The sequence below is a fragment of the Urocitellus parryii genome, chromosome 10, assembly GCF_045843805.1.
Source record: "Urocitellus parryii isolate mUroPar1 chromosome 10, mUroPar1.hap1, whole genome shotgun sequence".
Classification (NCBI taxonomy): Eukaryota; Metazoa; Chordata; class Mammalia; order Rodentia; family Sciuridae; genus Urocitellus; species Urocitellus parryii.
In genome coordinates this window covers 115,335,855-115,355,884 of record NC_135540.1, presented here as the reverse complement: position 1 = coordinate 115,355,884, position 20,030 = coordinate 115,335,855, and the positions used below count along the sequence as shown (strand labels likewise).

Sequence of the window (20,030 nt, the reverse complement as noted above, 5' to 3'; positions counted from 1 at the left end):
GGCTCAAGCGGTAGCACGCTCGCCTGGCATGCGTGCGGCCCGGGTTCAATCCTCAGCACCACATACAAACAAAGATGTTGTGTCTGCCGATAACTAAAAAGTTAATATTAAAAAATTTTCTCTCTCTCTCTCTCTCTCTCAAAAAAAAAAAAAACATAATGTTAAGTCTAATGATATAGAATGTTATTTATAAAACTTTAAATCATTGAAAAACAATTCTACATACAATTATGGGTAAGGATTTATGCAGTAAATGCATATAAATATGGGGGGAAGTGATAGACAACCACTTCAGGACAGTGGTTACCTTCAAGGACAGTGGACAATGGAAGGGGAAGGTTTTCAAATATACCTGCAACCTATTTTTCTTTTAAAAGAAGGTTCTAAAATAAAGAGGCAAAAATTTGTTAAATTCAAGCACCATCACAGTATTCTCTACTTTTTTTTACACAAATAAGTATTTGTCATATAATCCTTCACTTTTCCAATTGTTTGAAACACTCCAAAGTTTATATATATATATATATATATATATATATATATATATATATATATTTAGTTGTAGTTGAACACAATACCTTTATTTAATCTATTTTTTATGTGATGCTGAGGATTGAACCCAGCACCTCACATGTGCTAGGCAAGCACTCTACCACTGAGCCATAACCCCAGCCAAAAATTTAAATTGCAAAAATTAAAATATCTGAAATAAAACCTGGTAGGCCTGGAAGCAGCTAAATTTAAGTGAAAAGGCATAATTTGCAGTTGGCAAAATAACCAGAAAACAAACAAACAAAAGTCCTTGTTGCTAGGGTTGTTTGGCTGATATTCTTTACTGAACAGGTGTGGTTTGAGTCAAGGAGAAAAAGGAAACCAGCCCTTTAAAAATGGAACATGTGGGGCTGAGGCTATAGCTCGGTGGTAAAGTGCTTGCCTCAAATGTGTGAGGCACTGGGTTCGATCCTCAGCACCACATAAAAATAAATAAAGACACTGTATGTTCATCTACAACTAAATATTTTTTAAAAAACGGAACACATGATTGGGCTCTGGCCAGTGTCCAGACTGTAAGGCAGGTATAGCAGAAGTGTCTGCTATCTCTAGGCAGGTGCAGAAATCATGACATGGATGTGTCAGTCTAAGTAAACAGAAACATGCCTGTCACACTTGCAACCCAGTTCCATATTACTCAAGGGTTCGGAACTGAAATGGGAGGTTTAGAGCATGTTCTCTATTCTATTTAGAAGCAGAAAAACCAAAGAACAGGAGTCAGTTAACAATTAGGATTCTAAGTAGTGGCTTAATTCAAAAAGGTTGCCAGTAATTGGAAGCAGTTTCCACAAACCCATGGTCACATTAAGGTAATTTTTTGGTTTTTCTATGAATATAAAGAGAACAAATATTCATTAGCTTAATTTTTTTAAAAATTTTATATGGAAAATATAAGGAAGGAGCTAGAAATGACCTGCTTTGTTCATCAGTAGGGAAATAACTAAATAAACTGTGATACAAACATATTACAAAATATAACAGGCGTCTTAGGATACATATAAAGAGGACAATAATAGATAAGCAGGAAAAAGTTACAAAATATGTCAATATCTTGCCATTTGAAAACTGTCTTTGTATATATGTGTGTATACAAGCTTACAAAAACTACAGTAGGATCCATGCACTATTAAAAATGGTAGTGATATTGAAGGGGTGAGAGAAAGGCTCTCAGCATTTTTCTTTAATTCTGAATTTATAATTTTTAAGAGAAGAGAGTTTAGGGTTGAAGAGGAGAAAATTGGCTTGAAATAAACCTCTCAGAAAGCCACTGTTTCTAAATTGTTTCCTCTGGCTTTCACACACAGCATGTATACACGCACATTTTATATCTACATGTATATTTACAAACATAGTTCATATGGGACATACACTTTGTTTGCTGCCCCTGCTCCCCAACTTAATATTTAGCCATACATTGAAGAAGGCCTTACTGTATGGCCTTACTTCCTTGATGCTGTTATAAGTTTTAACTGCTACAACATATCTGACTGTTTGAAGTTACTGTAGTGTATTTCACCAATCCCTCATAGTGGGGCAACCACAGGGCTTCCCGATTTCTCTGGCCTAAGTAGCTACCATAAAGATCCTTGCACACCCCGTTCCCCCCTTTGTTTACTTAGGACAAATGTGGACTTTCTAGGCCAAAGTTAATGCATTTGGGTTTTGATTCACATTTCCAAACTGGCCTGCTATTAGGTGGGGATTTTTGTTGTTGTTGTTGTTTGCTTTTTTAAAAGCACAGCACACTCCCACCGACAAGGTCAGGGAAATCAGTTCAACGCAGAACCAGAAAATCACAACCAGGGTAACTCCTTACGGGTAAACTCCGAGGCTTTCCGGGTGTGTGTTAAAGGGACAGCGGGGGATCCCGAGAACCCGAAGCCCGTCGCGGACCGGAGCGCACCGACTAGAAAAGATGCCCCGAAGGATGGCCACGCGCAGCCCCTCGGGGACCAGGGGACCCGGGTGCCGGGGGTCCGGAGGGGCGGGGCCGGGGGCGCAGAGGGCGGGACCCTCTCCCCCGGCCGCGGGCGGGGCAGCTCGCCTGCCCCACCCCGCGCCCCGCCCCGCCCGCCCTCCGGCCGCGTCCCCGCTGGCCCTGCCGACGTGGCGGGGCGGGACCGCTGGGCGCTCCCGCGCGCACCCGGCCGCCTGAGCGGTAAGAGCCCCGGGCACTCTCTTCCCATCCCCTTCCCCCGGCGGGCGGGGGATCGCCGGCAGCTGCAGCGGGGTGGTGGGGAGCCCCTGCCGTGGCTCCTGGTCCCAAGCCCCCTGAATCCTGCCCTCTGCGTTAGTGAGAAGCCTTCGGCGGGGACTTGGCACCCGGCGCGCGGCCGGGGAGGAGCCGGCTTGGGGGTGAAGGTCCAGGGAGTCTGGGACTGCGCGGCCGAGGGCCCTGCGTGGGTGCGGGCGTGTGAGTGTGTGTGTGTGAGTGTGTGTGTCGCTCCGGGTCCACGCTCATGCACACACCCACACGCCCGCACGCCGGGTCTGCCCCCTCGGCCAGCGTGAACACCCGTGGAGCCTGCCTAGTCCTCCCAAAGTATCCAGTTGGCCACCAGGCAAGTCTGAAAAGTTTCCCCCGTATCCCAGGTCCAAGTCAGAGGCAGGGTGCAGGGTCCTTGAAGCCCAGGGACAGAAGGAGCAGGTCCCTGTAGGGCAAGGGCCTCCCTGGGGTGCGCGTACCCTTGGCCTCCGAAAGCCAAGCCCAGGCCTTGACCTCCCACCCAAGCCTGTCCCCCCTCCCCAGCAGACCCGCGCCCTACTAGCTCTGTCGCCCTGTCAAACCTCTGAGCACACAGCCCCAGCCCCTCAATCCAACTCCCTCCACCCGCTCGTCTCACCTTCTGTCTGGAATCCGGTGAGTATTTCCAGCGCGTTCCATCAGGCTCCTGAATTTCACTGCCTTTTCCTGGAATAGGAAGACATCTCTCTCTGGGCGGTGAGAACAGTATCTAAGCCCTGTTGACCCCATCAGTTGCCACCCTGAACATCTTGAAGGGTTCCAGCAAGTGGCTTTTTAAATCAGTGTCTTGAACTCCATAAGACCTCAGCCAACCTGTGGTAACTGAGAGTGAACCAGGCTTTTTATCCCCAGAGGCTCTGTCTGCTCTTGCTTCCTCCCAGTGGCCCTCTCAGAACCCCACCCATATACCTAAAGGCTCCTTTCTCCTTTTTATTAACTTCTTACGTTGTAAGCCTTAAGCAAAGGAATTAAACTTTAGAGAATTTGAGGCACAAGTGAACCAGTGGAGAAGGAATTTGTAGGTGGGAGGAGGATTTCCTGAATATTCAGGATTCAGGCCAGATGCGTAGTCATTTATAATGCCAGGTTTATATGAAACATTACTTCTTTTAAAATGGTATCGAGCACAGTATATTTCAGTTTGGTAAATATTTGTGAGTAAGAAACAATGAATTGCTATTGGTCCCAGTCCTAGAGGTGAGAATGATGTAGAAACAAATACTTTAGGAGTAGAAGTCTGTGCAAAGTATCATGAAAACATAGAAATAGAAGAAATTAACTTTCTGGAAGGAGTGGGGACAGATTAAGGAAAATTCCAAAGTAAAATGTGATGTGGGACGTTGGGTATCTATGGGCACAGGAGTTTGCCAAGGAAGGTGGAGGCAGGGCAGCCCAGGCAGAGGAATGGCATGAGCAAAGGCAGGGTTCATGACCAATGATGGGCAAAGAGGTCAGGTGCAGCAGGGATGGAGGTTGTGTTGAGAACTGCAGGAGACTGAGTGAACAGAGCTTGGTTACAAAGGCCACTGGTGCTGTCCCAAGGTGCTCACACCTAATAGTTTTTAAACAAAGGGGCAAGTAGGTCTTGCCTATGTTCCAAAAAAATGTCTGGCAGACACATGGAGTCTGGTCTGGGGTCTGGGCACATGATAATGTATTTGTCAAGCTGCACAGGGACTCAAATACTCTCATCCAGAAGTTTTATTCCTGGTCCTTCACTAACTAGTACTTTTTTTTTTTTTTAACTGGGAGAGGTGACCTCATACAGAATATCATGTTACCACATTTTTATTTTGCCAAGCGAGGACTTTAAAAAAAATCTATCCACTATCACCACTTTTTCATAAAAGGAGAGACATCGTAGTACCGATAAAAGCACAAAAGCTAAACTTGCAGGACGAAGCCAGGGCTTTATGTTTAATAAATTTAGATTTATTAAAAACTCAAAATCTTGTCCTCATTTCTCTCTGTCATCAGGGGCCAGTTCTGCAGTCAGGGTTGGGAACAAAATATTCATATCATCTTGTCCATCTTACTTTGCAGAGGAGGAAGGGAGGAAGCCCAGTAAGGATGAGTGAGTTGTTTGCCTACAAAGGAACTTTGCAACCAGAGGCCACAACTTGTGACTCTGACAGGGCCCTGCTCTTTCCACGTCTGAATCCCATCCCTCCCACCCCTCACTATTCCTCTGTGCAGCCTCTTGTCCCGACTCCACAGATATCTCTCCTGAATGTCCAGAGCTCATTCCTGAATGCTGGGCATTTGCACATGCTCTTACCCTCCCACTCTCAAATAACCTTATCAAAGCCACTTTCAAGATTCTCCTTTGCATGAGGTCAGTCTAGTTCAGGTATCTTTTTTCCTTCCATTGATATGCTGTTTTGCATCACTTTTTAGCTGTTTTGTTTTAGCTCCTCAAACAGATTATTCATTTCTGAAAGACAGTGACCATGTCACTTGTTTTACATTTACTTGGGGGGAGCCGTGGTTGCAGCTCCAATACCTTGGATAGTCCTAGGAGCATTTTAGGTGATGAATGAATTTGCTCATGAAAAACTAACTTATTCCCAGCATACAAAGGCTTCTTTATACCCCACGCTTCATCTCCTTGGAGTTTCCTGAAGCAGCCTCCTTGTTCCTGTGGGTTGAGTCTCCCTAGCATCAAAGCCACGGACATGGCTGCTGAGCGAATGTTCCAAACCAGAAATCAGGAAAGATTTCTGACTGTACTTATAGGGCATCGAGACAGAGATGAGGGTCATCCCCGAAAATGTCCAGGGTCACCACTGAAGTCCTGGTGGAGTCTCCCAGTCCATGCTCAGAATACAGCTGTGCATTTACAGCACACAATTTCTAGTGGTGTCTTAGAAGGGCACAGTCTTAAAAATGCTTACATTTTCCCCATCACAATAGCATCCAGAGTCAATAAAGTTCTCTCAGAACAAATACATTTTAAAAGAGCATTTGCTTCTTTCTCACTTCTTTTTTTTTTTTTTCTGGTTTTGGTTTAGGGAAAATTACAACCATACAGGTAGAAGCAAATACCAATTAGAAATACACACAATTAGAAGTCCAAAGAGGGCTGATCTCATGGTGACTATCCCTATTAAACACGTGTAAAAATCTGATCTTTCTGAGATGTACACATTGATCATCAGAGGTAGGCGAGGGCTATCAGTTCCGTGGGTTGAGTCCTCTTAGCATCAAGACCAGGAACATGGCTTCCATCTCCCTAACCAGGAGGCTCTGTATTCATGTGTATATTAGCAACCAGACTTAGTTATATAGCCTGTTCTTGTAAGCTTGAAGTCATAGCTCAGTGTCCTGTCTAGAGGACGGACTTAGACAACATTTTAGTCAGTTTCAGGCTCTGGAGTTCTGTGGTCAGCTAGAAGCACCGGAAAAACCCTATTCCAAAGGGCTGCAGGCTACTGGACTTAGTATAATTGTATGCTCTGGTCACAGAAGGGCAGAGGGACCAGTACATTGTCTCTCACTGATCCACATATCTTAAGCACTTTCCATTTGGCAAGTGGAAAAAAAAAGTGAAAGAGAGAGAGATTTCTAAGACTGTTGTGCTAATTAGCATACCCTGGAGCACCAATCAGAAAGGACAGTATTGAACCCTCTCCAGAGGTGGACACCCAGTTATAGATTTTGAAATGCTCACTGAAGGCCCCTCGAGAGTATATTCCTGAATAGAGCACTTTCCATGTTAACCAGACACCCTTAGGGTGTAAATTAGAACTAATTAACTTGCACTATGTCACATGGTATAGCTGAAGTATTTTAGAATACATTAGGAACAGTATGACCATGCATTAGGACAAAACATGTACATCAAAGTTGTCATTATGGTGTTTATTTGCCCATGAATGTTTATCAGCCAGGCTTATTCTCTTAGAAAAGTGAAATAGATTGGAGTTTCTTAATAGTTCATATTATGATGGTATGCACGATGGCCCACTCCTGTAATCCCAGCAGCTCAGGAGGCTGAGGCAGGAGGATTGCAAGTTAAAGGCCAGCCTGGGCAATTTAACAAGTCCCTGTCTCAAAGTGGTAGAATGGTTCTGGGTTCAATCCCCAATAGGATAAGTAAATAAATAAAAAATATCACTTTACAAAGAAAACAGTATCAGATGATGTCTATGGCCAACTACAGAAGAAAAAGGAAATAAAAGTGATGGATGTCAAAGTGCCATTTATTCATGGGGTTCTTAAGGTCATGGCCCTAGAACCTAGGTGAGGATAGGACAGATTAAGAAGAGAAATCTTTACTCTGTATCAGGCAGGTAATCCCCTGGGCCAGGGGCCAGCAAATATATTCTATAACAGGCCAGAGAAAATATTTAGGCTTGTGGCTTCACAGGCCTTAGGGTCTATGATGGAACCCCCACCACCACCTACTACTGTAGTGCTGGAGAAGCCTTAACTATTGAACAAAAGGGCACATCTCTGTTCAATGAAATTTCATTTCTAAAGCAGGTAGAAGGCAAGATTTGGCTGTTAGGTTCTGGATGTCCGATCCCCTGTCCTAGGCCATTCCTCACTCAGAAAGAGGTTTTTACAAAGATGCTCTCAGCTTCCAAATGACAACTTTTCAAATCCCCACCCCACTGCCAGCCTCCCTTTAGTTCCATTTGCTCCAGAAACCTCAGTTGCACCCCTTATCTGCCCAGTGGGTATGTATCACTCCACTGTTTCTGAGCAGATTCCTTGACAGCCCATGGCCATCCTTGCATACTGTAGACCTGTTATTTCAGCTGGAGGGAGTAAGCATCCCTTGCCTTTCCTACCTGGAGGTTTGTATGCAGGAGTCTTGTCTTTTAATTCAGGATCTGGCAGGTATTTCTGGTTTTGCTGTACCATGTGCTCCTATCATCACGCAGGACCTCACCACAAGCCCAAGAGCAACAGAGCCAACAAATCATGGAGTGAGAACTCTAAAACTATGAACCAGAATCAACCTTTCCTCTTTATAAGTCTGTTATCTCAGGAATTTGTTAAAATGACAGCAAGCTGAGAACACTCTCAGTTAACTGTGAGGTAAAGGAACAAAAAAGTAAGACAGTGTGGAATTGTGGAATCATTTGGAACCACCAGATGTAAGACAGCTTCCTAGTATCTCAACACAAATATTAATATAACTCGACAGTCGTATTTATTGAGATTCCCACTATATGAAAAAAAAGTGTTTAAGTACTATGTAAAATATAAAAACAAAACAAGGAAGACCCTGACTTCATAGAAGTTACAATATAATAGGAAAAAAGAACACCACAAGCAACTTTTAATCAAAGAGGACTTGATTAAAGGTGGGGTAGACACAAAGCATGCTGGGGGTTCCAAAAAAGAAAAATTCGATCCAACTGGGAGGAACCAAGAATGGAGGAGGTAGTTGTTTTTTCTGGGCCTTAACTGGGTAACATATACACACACACTATACATACAGACATGTACGTGTGTGTGTGTGTGTGTGTGTGTGTGTGTGTGTGTTTGTATGTGTATGCCATTGGTTGAAAGTCAGGGAAGGATCAGGCAGTATTGAGGATAGGACTCTGATGGATTCAATCTTAAAATCAGATGTGGATTCAAACTTGGAATTCATCTTGTACAAGTATGGCATCTAGCCTCATTTTCTTCATCTGTAAAATGGAGCTCATCATATCTTACTCGCAGGAGAAAATACATTTAAATGTCCTAGATACAGTAGATACTTGGTAAATGATAGTTATTGATATTATATATTCTTGAGAAGGTGAAGGTTTAATCAGTGACAGTGTTGAGATTTTAAGCCTGGATTGTTGGGGAGAATCTAGGTGTTGTTAAGGGAAATACAAAAGACAAGAAGATCTAAAATTAAGAGTAAGACAGTAGGTTTCCCTGGGCAGAAAGAGATGTCCAGCTGGCCATTAGAAATACTTGTCTGGAGGTAGAGTTTTTATTTAAATAGAAGCATTGTTGAAATATAATTTATATACTCCAAAGTTCACCCATATAAAAATATTCAGCTCAGTGGTTTTTATTATATGTACATAATTGTACAGCCATTACCACCATCTAATTTTAGAACATTTCATCAACCCCAAGAGAGACTTCATACCTGTTGGCAGTCACGCCTCATCCCCCTCCATTCATCCCCTACACAAATCTTTCCATCTCTATGGAATGGAGGAAGAATATATAATTGAGAGCCACCACAGAGAAATGGTGCATGAAAACTGTCAGAGATGTGACCCACCCAGGAAGAAGGCGCAATAGAAAGGATGAGACAGACTCGTGGGGTGACTATTTGAGGAACAAAAGGGAAGCAGACCCCTAGGAGTAGACCTGCACACAATGTGGCCAGTGCATTATATGGCTTCTCACATGTGTTAGCTTAGTAACCACTTGAGATCTGACCAGTTGGTAAACACTGAAGTCAATAAAAATGCCCAATGATTTGCCTGAGATTGGCTTCTAATGCAATAAAAACACCATGTCTTTATTCTTGCCTAAACAAATTATGGTCCTGCACCAACCTTCTCAAGCTACTCTACCCTAGAAAGTAGCTGTGTGTGCCTATGTAAATTAAAGTTCAATGATTGAAAAATTAAATAAAATGAAAATTTTAGCTCCTCTGCTGCACTAGCCACATTTCAAGTGCTCAGTAGCCTCTTGTTAATTGCCACATTGGACAGTGCATGCTCAAAGTAATCATGTTGTCATGAAAAGTTCTACATGAACTTTCTTAGTAGGGATAAGAGGAGAGTCCTACCATCTTACACGAATTCAAAACTTTCCAAAAGAGCTCTCCACATGATAGCCTGCATTCCTTATTTGACTTCATATCTCAAATCCCTTTCCCTTTCATCCTTGTGTTTCCCTGACTGAACTACTATCCAATGAGAGTCTAAACCTTCCCCAACAATGGCCCCAACAGTGTACATTTATGTGTATGTATGTCTCTTTCTTGTTAATCTCTGATGACATTGCAAAGCTATATGACAAATATATTCTTATAAGTTTCCAAATATTTTCTATGCTGCTCTCTTTGTTTTCTACCAAAGTCAGATTAAACAAATAATTTTATGCATAATATGCTTAGTTTCCATGTGCTGATCTCTTCATGCCAAGTAAGAAATCCTTCAAGGTTTAAAGATAGGGCTCTATATTAGTTTTCTGTTGCTGCTGTATCAAATTGCAACAAGTTTAGTGGCTTGTACCAACACAGGTTTGTTCTCTTGCTGTTCTAGAGGTCAGAAGTCTGAAATTAGTTTCTTCTGGCTCAAGTCATGGTGCCTGCAGGGCTGGTTCCATGGAGTCATGGAGGGAAGAATGGCTTCCTTGTCTTCTTCAGCTTCTAGTGGCTTCCCTTGTTGCTTGGTGTGTGGCTCCTTCCTTCATTTTCAAAATGCATCACCTGAATCTCCGCTCCTGTCATTGCCCCTTCTCTTTGTAGTCCAGCCTCCCTATGATGAGGACATTTGTGGCAACACTTAGGGCCCATTCTGGTAAACCAAGATGATCTCCCCATCTCATGATCCTTAACTAATCACATCTGCAGATTCCTTTTACCATGTAAGGCAACATGCACAGGTTCAGGGATTAGGAGCCGGGTGTCGTCAGCTTGCTACAAGATTACATAAAGCCATTTATCAGTAGAAAAAAAGTATACCCCAGATTTAATTGGGTTATTCCGGGCTTTGGATGAAAGCTTAACAATTCAGATCAAAGCATAAAATGTTTGTTGGTAATTGTGTCGACAGATATTAAAATGTCTGATGATGCCAGTGACACCGTAGCCACTACAGACAGAGAAGAAATTACGAAGATTTCCAGTAGTGATTCTTTACCTGAGGATGCGGAAGTGCACAGTGACTCAGCTACAGTCTCAAACAAGCTGGCACCAGGGGAGCCCAGAGGAGACGTGCGTGAGGATGCAGCTGATCAGGGCGCAAAGACTGCTGCTGCTGGGCACCCACAACAGCCCAAAGATGCAGGAACCACGGAGACCTCCCTCAATGGAGAAGTGACCGAGGACACACCAGCAGAGTGCGTCGATTCTGTGAGCCTCGAGGGAGAACCTGGGTCTGAAATACCCCTGAAAGAACCGAATGATCCGGTAAGAGTGCTCATTCAGGCCATTTCAACTTAAGTTCTTCCCAACACCTATTATCTTAGTCCATTTCCTGTTGCTACCAAAACCATCCCACAGACTTGGGAGGTTATATAGAAAGAAGGTTTATTTTGACTCAGAGTTCTAGTCCAAGGTCAAGGGGCTGCATCTGCTGATGGTCTTCTTGCTGGCAGGGTCCCAAGGTAGCTAAGGGATCACATGGCCAGAGAAAGGGAGTGCACAGGAGACCTAGCCAAACTGACTGTGATAGCAGATCTACTCTCAAGATGACCCATTAACCCATGAATCCATTAATCACAGGAATGGGTTAATCCTTTCACGAAGGCAAAGACCCAGTCACCTTTAAAGGTCCCTCCTGGTCCCAACTCTTAATATGTTTTAATGAAGATTCAATTTCAATAAGGGTTTCAGAGGGAACAAGCCATATTCAATTCATGGCACATACCATGTGCAGAACTTTGGGTCAAGCTCTGCAGGTGGGAATTGAGGACTCAGAATATGCTTTGACATCACCTCTATCATCAAAAATGTGTTGTGTAGCAAGATAAGACATGTAAGAAAAATTTGTTGCTCTCATATTTGCATTTTGGCAATTCTGTTGTAAATAGTAGCCACCAATTGTTGGAGAGAGCCTGTGCCAGGCACTTCACCGGCCACCTATGTGTCATGTAATTCGCTCCATACAATAATTCAGAGCTTATGAACTCCAATTTGCAGATGAGGTACCCAGGCTCACAGACATTAAGCAGCTTGTCCTGGGCCACTCTGGAGTAAACAGAGAATATCATAATGTCAGACTCAATGACTCCAGGTGACTAAGGAGCCAGATTCTACCCTAAACAAGTCAAGTGTTTCCATAAGGCCACTTACATTCTGCTTAGTTATATACATCCACCATGGAAGTCATCACATTCAGATCACTGTCATCACATACCACTTTCGGGGGACCAGCCGTAGAGTCACCTCTCACCCATTCCCTTAAGTGCCTGCATCTGTCCCTCTGGAGGATAAGATCGGCCAGCATTTCCTTGTTGGCACCCTGTGCCATACCACAGGACCACACAAGCTGGGTTTTCCTGGTTCCTCCCCTCCAGGAACAAAGGGAGGGATGGGGCAGCAGGTGCTCAGCCAGGAGGAGGAGATGAGCTTATGTGATTCTAGGTGTAACTCAATCTGATAAAAATCTCATTACCCCTTTTTAAACATTTCAGTAGGGAAATGCCTACTTTAGGTTTAAAAAAATTTAGTGAAACCTCTGTGGCCAGTGTCCTCCATCCTGTGCAGGATAAATGGCCTTCTACATGATGGTGCAGGAGAAGATCAGGATCTGTTCTCCACCAGCCCTGCTCACCCTGAAGTGTGCACCTTAGGTCACCCCAAAGTAACTACATGGCATGTCATAGGGGACATGTTATAGGGATCCTGGTACCGCCCTCCCTTCCCCCAAAAAAAAATTTGGAGAGGGCTGGGTGTGTAAGATCAATGTTTGTCTTGTTTAGACAAGACTTTAGTTCAAGCCCCAGCACTGCATTTATTCTTTTGGCTACTAGGTTATTTTTTTTTCTCTCTCGTTTTTTTTTTTTTTTTTTTTTGCAATCCTGGGGATTGAACCCAGGGATACTCTCCCAGTGAGCTCCATCACCAACCCTTTTTAATTTTTGAGACACTAACTTGCTGGAGGTCTCACTAAGTTGCTGAGGCTGACCTCAAATTTGCAATCCTCCTGTCTCAGCCTCTTAGTTCACTAGGATTACAACTATGTACCACCATGCCCAACTTTCATATATTAATATTGAAAAAAAAAACAGGAACAACAGCCACAAAACCTAAGGGAAATAAGAGTGGGACATTCCTAAGCTTCAGGCTTGGTAGTTTTGAGAGTTAGACCAGGGGATTATGCCCATCTGCCCAGAATAGAGGAGAGGTAGGAAGAGTGGGGATTTGAGTTGGGTCTTCTCAATTCTAGGAACAGTTTTGTCTCTGAGCTGTCTTTCTATTACAGGGAACTATAGTTCCTGATTTTTATTGTAAGTATTATTGCTAATAAATATATTGCTTCAGTAATAAAATATAACTGAGCCGCACTATTCTGATGACTTAAAGGAACCACATAAGCTCCGCTAATTCAAAACCCATATGCTGCTGATGGATAAATTATACATTCCAATTTCACATTTCTAATAATTATAATAGGATTGTAAATTAAGAGAGCACAATGACAATTCAATATACTCCTGCCACATCTGCCTTCTTAAATTGTTTGCACAAATGAATGCTACTTTGAAAATACCTTATAAACCTCTTTGATGCTACAGGAATAGAGCCTCTTGGCAACAGATAGCTCCCCCACCCTGCACCACCCTGATAGCATTTCAAGGACTTTGGACAGGTTTTTTTTTTTTTTTTCCCTCCCCTGGGACTGGAGATTGAACACAGGCTCTCATGCATGCTAGGCAAGTGCTCCACTACTGAGCTTCACCCCAGTCCTTCAAGGACTTTGGAAAGGTGAGCATTTCCTCATTATGAAGCATCACAAAGTATCTGGATGGAAGTACAGACACTGGCCACAGAGGTTTCACTAAGTTGCTGGGGGTCTGCATGTGTGTGTGGGATATTACATCAGGAGCTCAAACAGCCTGAAGGCCTGGGAGAGACACCTGCGGCAATAAATGCCCAGGAGCTTGTCCCTTCTAAGAAGGGCAGAAAGCTGATCTGGCTGAACTTGAGAACCTTGAGGGTAGAGGGTATCCTTTTTACCCAGGTCCTACTTAAACCCTTCTATGTAGATGCAAATTTAGTCTCTTTTAAAGAATTACCAGAAAAGTATATTCTTATCCTGAGTTACTCATCTGAAATTATTAGAAGTCAATTTTGTGCCCAGTCTTCAAGTATTGTTCATTTATTCTGTTTGCTCTTTGTTGGATACTTATAAGAAATCTTTTTGTAATGGTGAAAATATCCAGAGGAGAAAGCATTTTACAACTTAAAAAAAGAAAGTCCTTGACTCAGAAGTTTGCTTATAAACTGGTTACTTGGATCTTGAACATGGGTTACCAAGAAATGGCAGACTCTATAGGAAAACAGTCAAGCTCAAAAGCTTATTTGATCCCAGGTATAACTCAACCTGATAAAAATCTCATTACCCCTTTTTAAAGGTTTCAATAGGGAAATGCCTACTTTGGGTTTAAAAAACCTTAGTGAAACTCTGTGGCCAGTGTTTGTACTTCCATCCAGATACTTTGTGATGCTTCATAATGAGGAAATGCTCATCTTCTCAAAGTCCTTGAAGGGCTGGGGTGAAGCTCAGTGGTGGAGCACTTGCCTAGCATGCATGAGAGCCTGTGTTCAATCCCCAGTTCCAGGGGGGAAAAAAATCTGTCCAAAGTCCTTGAAATGCTATCAGGGTGGTTTTTGTTAAAAAGAAATTTTAAAAAAGCCTTTGAGGTAGTATGCACCAGTATCTTCTAGAATACATTAGATTTTTTGATAATGTTTGCATAAATGTGTGTATTTCTATAACTGATTTGTGTCTGCATAGACTTTGGCTCTGGGTGCCCTTAATGTCCATGCCATCAGGCTTACCTTTGACTGGCCCAGGGTGGAGGCTATCTCTTGGCCCATATGGTAATGCCATCAGAGTGAGGCCTAAGAATAGGGCAAGGCCAGGAGCCTACCAGCTGAGGCTGGATTCCTGCTCTGAAGGATCACACGAGGGAATCACACCATCCCTGTCTTTGGGACGCCTTTTCTTCCTACTCCTTTCTGATGGAATTGAGCCTTTCTGCAAGAATCCACTTGAAAACATTCATGAGAAAGAGTCCCCATCCTGGCTGGAACATCAGAGGTCGAAGCAGATTCTCTATGATCTACCAGATCCGTGACACCATGCTTTCTATCCAGGAATCTGGGTGGTACAGCCAAGTTCAGGAGGCCTAAAATCTAGCTGGAGAGAAACATCATACAAAAGCAATTATATCATGTCCTATGGCATGAGGGGTACCCTTGATGGAGCACATAAATGAGTCTTCAGAGGTCAGGCAGGTCTTCAAACTCAACAGAGAGGTTTGTTCTGGGGACTGGTTGGTAGTGATATTTGTTCCCAGGGGTCTTGTGGGGCTTTATTATGAATCTTTAGAAGTCTCACACTAATGGAAAAGACCAATTATGGAGAAGATTAAAAAAAAATCCCAGTGTTACCACTACAAGTCCTCTCAAAGGAAAATTTGAGACTGTGGAGTACCCCATAGAAAAGAAAAAGCCGAACATCTAAGAGCCATAAAATTGCTATCAAAGGAGACAAAGGGGAGGGAACATAGCCTAGACATGCTGATGGCAGTTTTTTGCATTCTAAACTGGATGCTCCACTTCTCTTTGAGTATTTCCCCTTTTAGACCTGCTGTACATGATGACACCCAGTTTTGGGCTTCCACAACCTGGTGGTGCCATTTGGCCATAAAGAGCAGTGCTTGCCAAATCTGGGAGCATATTAGCATCACCTGAGATGCTTGACAAAAATTCAGATTCCTGGGCTTTAGCCTAAGGCATCTTATTCAGAAGGTCCCAGTGGAAGGTAAGGGTCTATTTTTAATGAGTTGTCCCAGATGATACTCTTGCAGTCAGTCTGTGGACCAGTGTTTGGGAATCACTAATTCTAGGACACAGAAAGAACTCACTGGGGGACATGGAGGAATTGAGAAGATGTTGAGTTCCGTATTGAACACACCAGGGAAGCTCTTTGTAGGCAGTTGATTATAATGGTCTGTGGAGAAACAGGTGCCTTGTAGGCTCTCAGCACCTGAATGGCAATTTAAGTAATGAAAATGGGTGAGATTGCCCATGTGTGTTTTTTTTTTTTTTTTTTTGTGTGTGTGTGTGTGTGTGTGTGTAGAACAAAGGTCAAGGACTCAACCCTGGAAAGCTCCTGTCTCTAAGCTGATGGTCATGCACAGCTCATAGATGGAATACGGGGATAGAGGTAGTGATGGTGGCAATGATGATTTTGAGGTAGCCAGAGAAGAAGTTGAAATGGTGAGAGTTACCTGTTCCCTCTACAGTCTCACCCCTACGCTCTATAAGTGAAATCAAGTCTCAAATCACATTATACCACTCTGTTCTTTTTAAATAAAACACTAACAAGAGGGTTAAAAATAGTTCATGAGCCCTGTTTTCTGTGTAGGTTTGAGAACACCCCATTGGGCTGCCCCTTTTGGTGCTCTTACCTTGAGGGAAAGGCTCAGTCTGGATTTCAGAGGTGGGGTTTCTGCCCTGAGAAGAAATGTGGCATTAAGTGAAGAAAATTCCCTGAAGTTCAAAATTAGGTGGAGGACCGTTTATACAGGGCACAATCCCTTCTTATACCTTATTCATGTAAAGAGAGGAAGAACCCCTTAAATATATATGACCATCTACAAATCTTGAATACCTTTGATTTTTTTCCCCATCCAGATCCCTTTCAGGTGTTCAGATGGTTAGTTAAAATATTCACATGTTTACCAATTAAAATCCATTTCTGCAAATCAGTATGCCAATTAGCATAGCATCAGGTGTTCACAGAGGCACAGATAATAGAATTGCTCATTATAGCTGCCTCTGGAGTGTGGCATTCCTGATTAGAATGCCGCTGACTTTCCTGGACTGTGCATGTTTTATTGGAGTGTTGTCAGCCCGTGGACTGTAGTGTAATCTAAGAAGCACCCATAATATCACAGGATGCATGTAGAAAAATTCTAAAGTAAATAACAGAATCCATTGGTTCTCAGGGTGGAGATTGTTTAGGGGTAGGCCATTTGGAAGGTGGGGACTAGTGAGAAGTCCTTAGGTCATTTGGAGAGCTGCCTTAGGAAAATAGCTCCGGAAGCCAGAGCTCTCATGAGAGTGAGCTGTTAAGGCACAATGCTGATCCCTGAATTGCTCTCTGATTCCTGTTTTGAGATGTGCTCTCTTCCACATGCACTCCCACCACTGGGACACCATTTGCCATGAAGTCCACACCCAAGCCATGCCAGCGCCTCACTTTGGCCTTGAATCTCTCGGACTGTGAGCTAATGTTTTCCTGATAAAATAGCTTGCCTCTTGTATTTTGTTATAGTCATGGAAAATGAACTAATATAGATGCCATGTCAATAGAATACTGTAAGGGTATAAAAGTGGTTAAACTTCAAATGCTATTGAGAGATCAAGTAATAAAAAGACTACAATGAGTCCATGGCTTTGACAACAAGGAAGTCACTGTGAGCTTGATGAGAATGGCCTCATAAAATAGTGGCAGTGAGAGTCATGCTGGGTAAGATGAAGAGTGAAGAGGGGAGTGGATACAGAAAGCAGACACTTTTTTTTTTTTAAAGAGGTTAAGAAGAAATCTATAGAACAGAAACCAGATAAGTTTGAAAGAATCACTTTCTCCTTGTTGTGATTTTCATTGGTTGGTGTTGAGACAGATAAATCATGTGCATGATTAAATGTTGGAAGTATCCAGTAGAAGGAAAGGTTGAGAAGCCAGAAGAAGGGATAGCCAATCCGCACACGCCCAGGGGAGTTAAGGGGTTCAAGTGGTACCTAAGAGGAAAGCCTCATCCCCAATTAACAGAAGGGTACATTTAGACAGGGTTTGAGGGGTATAGGCCAGTGTGTATGCTTTGTGCATAAAAGGAACTACTTAGCTGTTTAATTTGGTTTAAACAATTAGTGTTTGACTATTAAGATTGCAAATCCATTAAGCCTTATTCTTCCTTAGGCTCTATGTTTGTCTCACAGATCCTTTTCTGTTTAGAAGTCTAGCGGAATTGAACAGTCACTTTCAAGGGGTTTCTGAAATGTTTGGTCCTTTTTACCAACTTAAACAAGTTTCAGTATTTTAAACGGCATTTAAAAGTGTGATGGATGTATTTTATCTCCTCTTTAAGTACCTCATTTATCTACTGATACAAAGCCTTACTGAGTACTTAATAATTGTTATAAAGCTATTCAATTTATAGAGTGGATTGTAAAGACCTCTCAAATGTTATAATGGTGTGCATACACTGAGGAAGATTTCAGCTGAACATTAGAAGTCTAATAATTTATTCCTTTTAAATTGGATTTCAAAAAGTGGCAAATGGGTCAAATTTCATAAATATTAGTAGGACAGAAAAGACCAAGTGTACACACAAATATTAATAGCCTGTCTGTAATGCTTTAAACCTTTCTACATATAATTTTTAAATCTTGCCAGAGTTGAATGAGGTGCACTCACCAAGGAAGAAAACGACTCGGAAATAACTGAGTTCGTTGTCAGCAGATATTTTGACAAAGCTACAGATGTCCTGAGCAATTGACACCCTCCTACTGTCCTACTGAGTCCCCCTTTAGAGTGGCTATGTCATGAATTACAAAACTTAAAAAAGATTTGGTTGCATAGATCCTATGGCCCACATCACTGTACATAAGATAGCCTCAGGATCTAATTTCTCATCTTCTCAAGGAAACAGGATAATTATATTGATCTTTGATCTTTAACACATATACTTCCCATATATGTGTTAAAGACCTTTGAATTGGATGGAATCTGGAGATTTATAAATTTTTCTAATGATACCTTTGAACTTGATGGCCAAAAATAAATTTTATTATTTTTGTTGGGCATCAAATCCAGGACCTCATGCATTGCTAACTAAGCATTCTACCACTGAGCTAGACCCCTAGCCCCAATGAATGTATGATAGAGACCTTTAAATGGGATACTAGATTGGTAAGTATTTTTTTTCTATTTAAAGAACTTTGAACTTGATGAAATTCTACACTTTTTTTTTTTTATATTTTTAGGAGCACACAGTGGTTATAGACGTTTAAATGATCTTTAGTTGAGTATTGGACATCCTTCATCAATCCATGTCAATTTGCTGTTACAGTATGAGGACATTCTGAAAGTTCATGGGGAGGGGGCAGAGACTTCTCGTTTATTTTCCCTGTGAGTTAAGACATGAAGTTGCCTGTTAAAGGAGGTGAAAATTGCACGGGGCGGGGGGGGGGGGAGGGTGGTGGGGGTGGGGAGAAGGGTGAGAAAAAAAGCTTTAAAATAACTAGATTTGATAATGAAAATCTGAGTTAATCTGTGCTGCCTATTTCATAGTTTCCTGTATGTGACATCAAGGCCATTTGAAGTGGAGACAATATTCACGATGAGATAATTTATAATGAATGTTTAACATTTGGTATATATATTTTTTATATTAAATGTGCACATTAAGTCATTTGAGCATTTGCCGTTGATAACAAATATTCTTTGTAGCTGATAAGAAGTCCCAGCTCAAGCCAGTGCAGTGGCATATGTCTCTAATCCCAGCCATTTGGGTGGCTGAGGCAGGAAGATCATGAGTTTCAGGCCAGCCTGGGTAACTTGGCAAAACCCTGTCTTAAAAAAAAAAAAAAGTCCCAACTCAATGTCAGAGGACTTTATTAATAAGGCAATTGAAGTAGTCACTTATTATACAGCAAAAAAAATTCTAGACTCATTTAACATTTATTTCCATTTGCTAGTCAATTACCAGCTGTCAGAACTTATTAAATATTGTAAATTTGAGTCAGAAGCTGTCACCCCTAAGTGTATTAACTCTTCCTGCTCATCGGTAGTGATTTGTCCTATGAAAGAGTGATATTAATCATCAACTTACATCTGTCTTCATGATGGTATAAAATTGTCACTGGGTTCCATTGCCAAAGTGAAGTAAATCAATGTAGACACCAAAAATGAAAGCAGATAGTCAGGAGTATTTCCATTCATGTTAACAGGCTGCTCTTTGTAGACTGAACAAAAAATAAAAGCCAACTTTTAAAGCTTTTTTTGCTTCATAGTTTTAAAAATGCAATTTCCTATTATTATTATTACCAGCTAACAATTTATGGAATATTTATTATATGCCAGACGCTGTGCCCACAACTTCATATGAATTATTTCTTGTTTGTTAAAATATTTATTTTTTATTTATAGGAGGATATAATATCTTTGTTTTATTTTTATGTGGTGGTGAGGATCGAACCTACTGCCTCACACGTGCAAGGCCAGCGCTCTCCCTCTGAGCCACAATCCCAACTCCTGAATTATTTCTTTTAATCGTCACAAGGCTGATGAGGTTATTG

The 20,030-nt window shown here is 42.1% G+C and overlaps 1 protein-coding gene across 1 annotated transcript in view; it reads left to right on the top strand.

The window, feature by feature from the left end:
• The first annotated feature begins 2,645 nt into the window (after nt 1-2,645).
• The window catches only part of Fam114a1 (family with sequence similarity 114 member A1), a 59,867-nt gene continuing 42,482 nt past the window's right edge, over nt 2,646-20,030 (top strand). The window contains exons 1-2 of the mRNA XM_026385791.2: nt 2,646-2,710; nt 10,546-10,901. Coding sequence (XP_026241576.1) covers nt 10,554-10,901 — 348 coding nt within the window. The 5' untranslated portion in view covers nt 2,646-2,710; nt 10,546-10,553. The remainder of the gene's footprint in view (nt 2,711-10,545; nt 10,902-20,030) is intronic.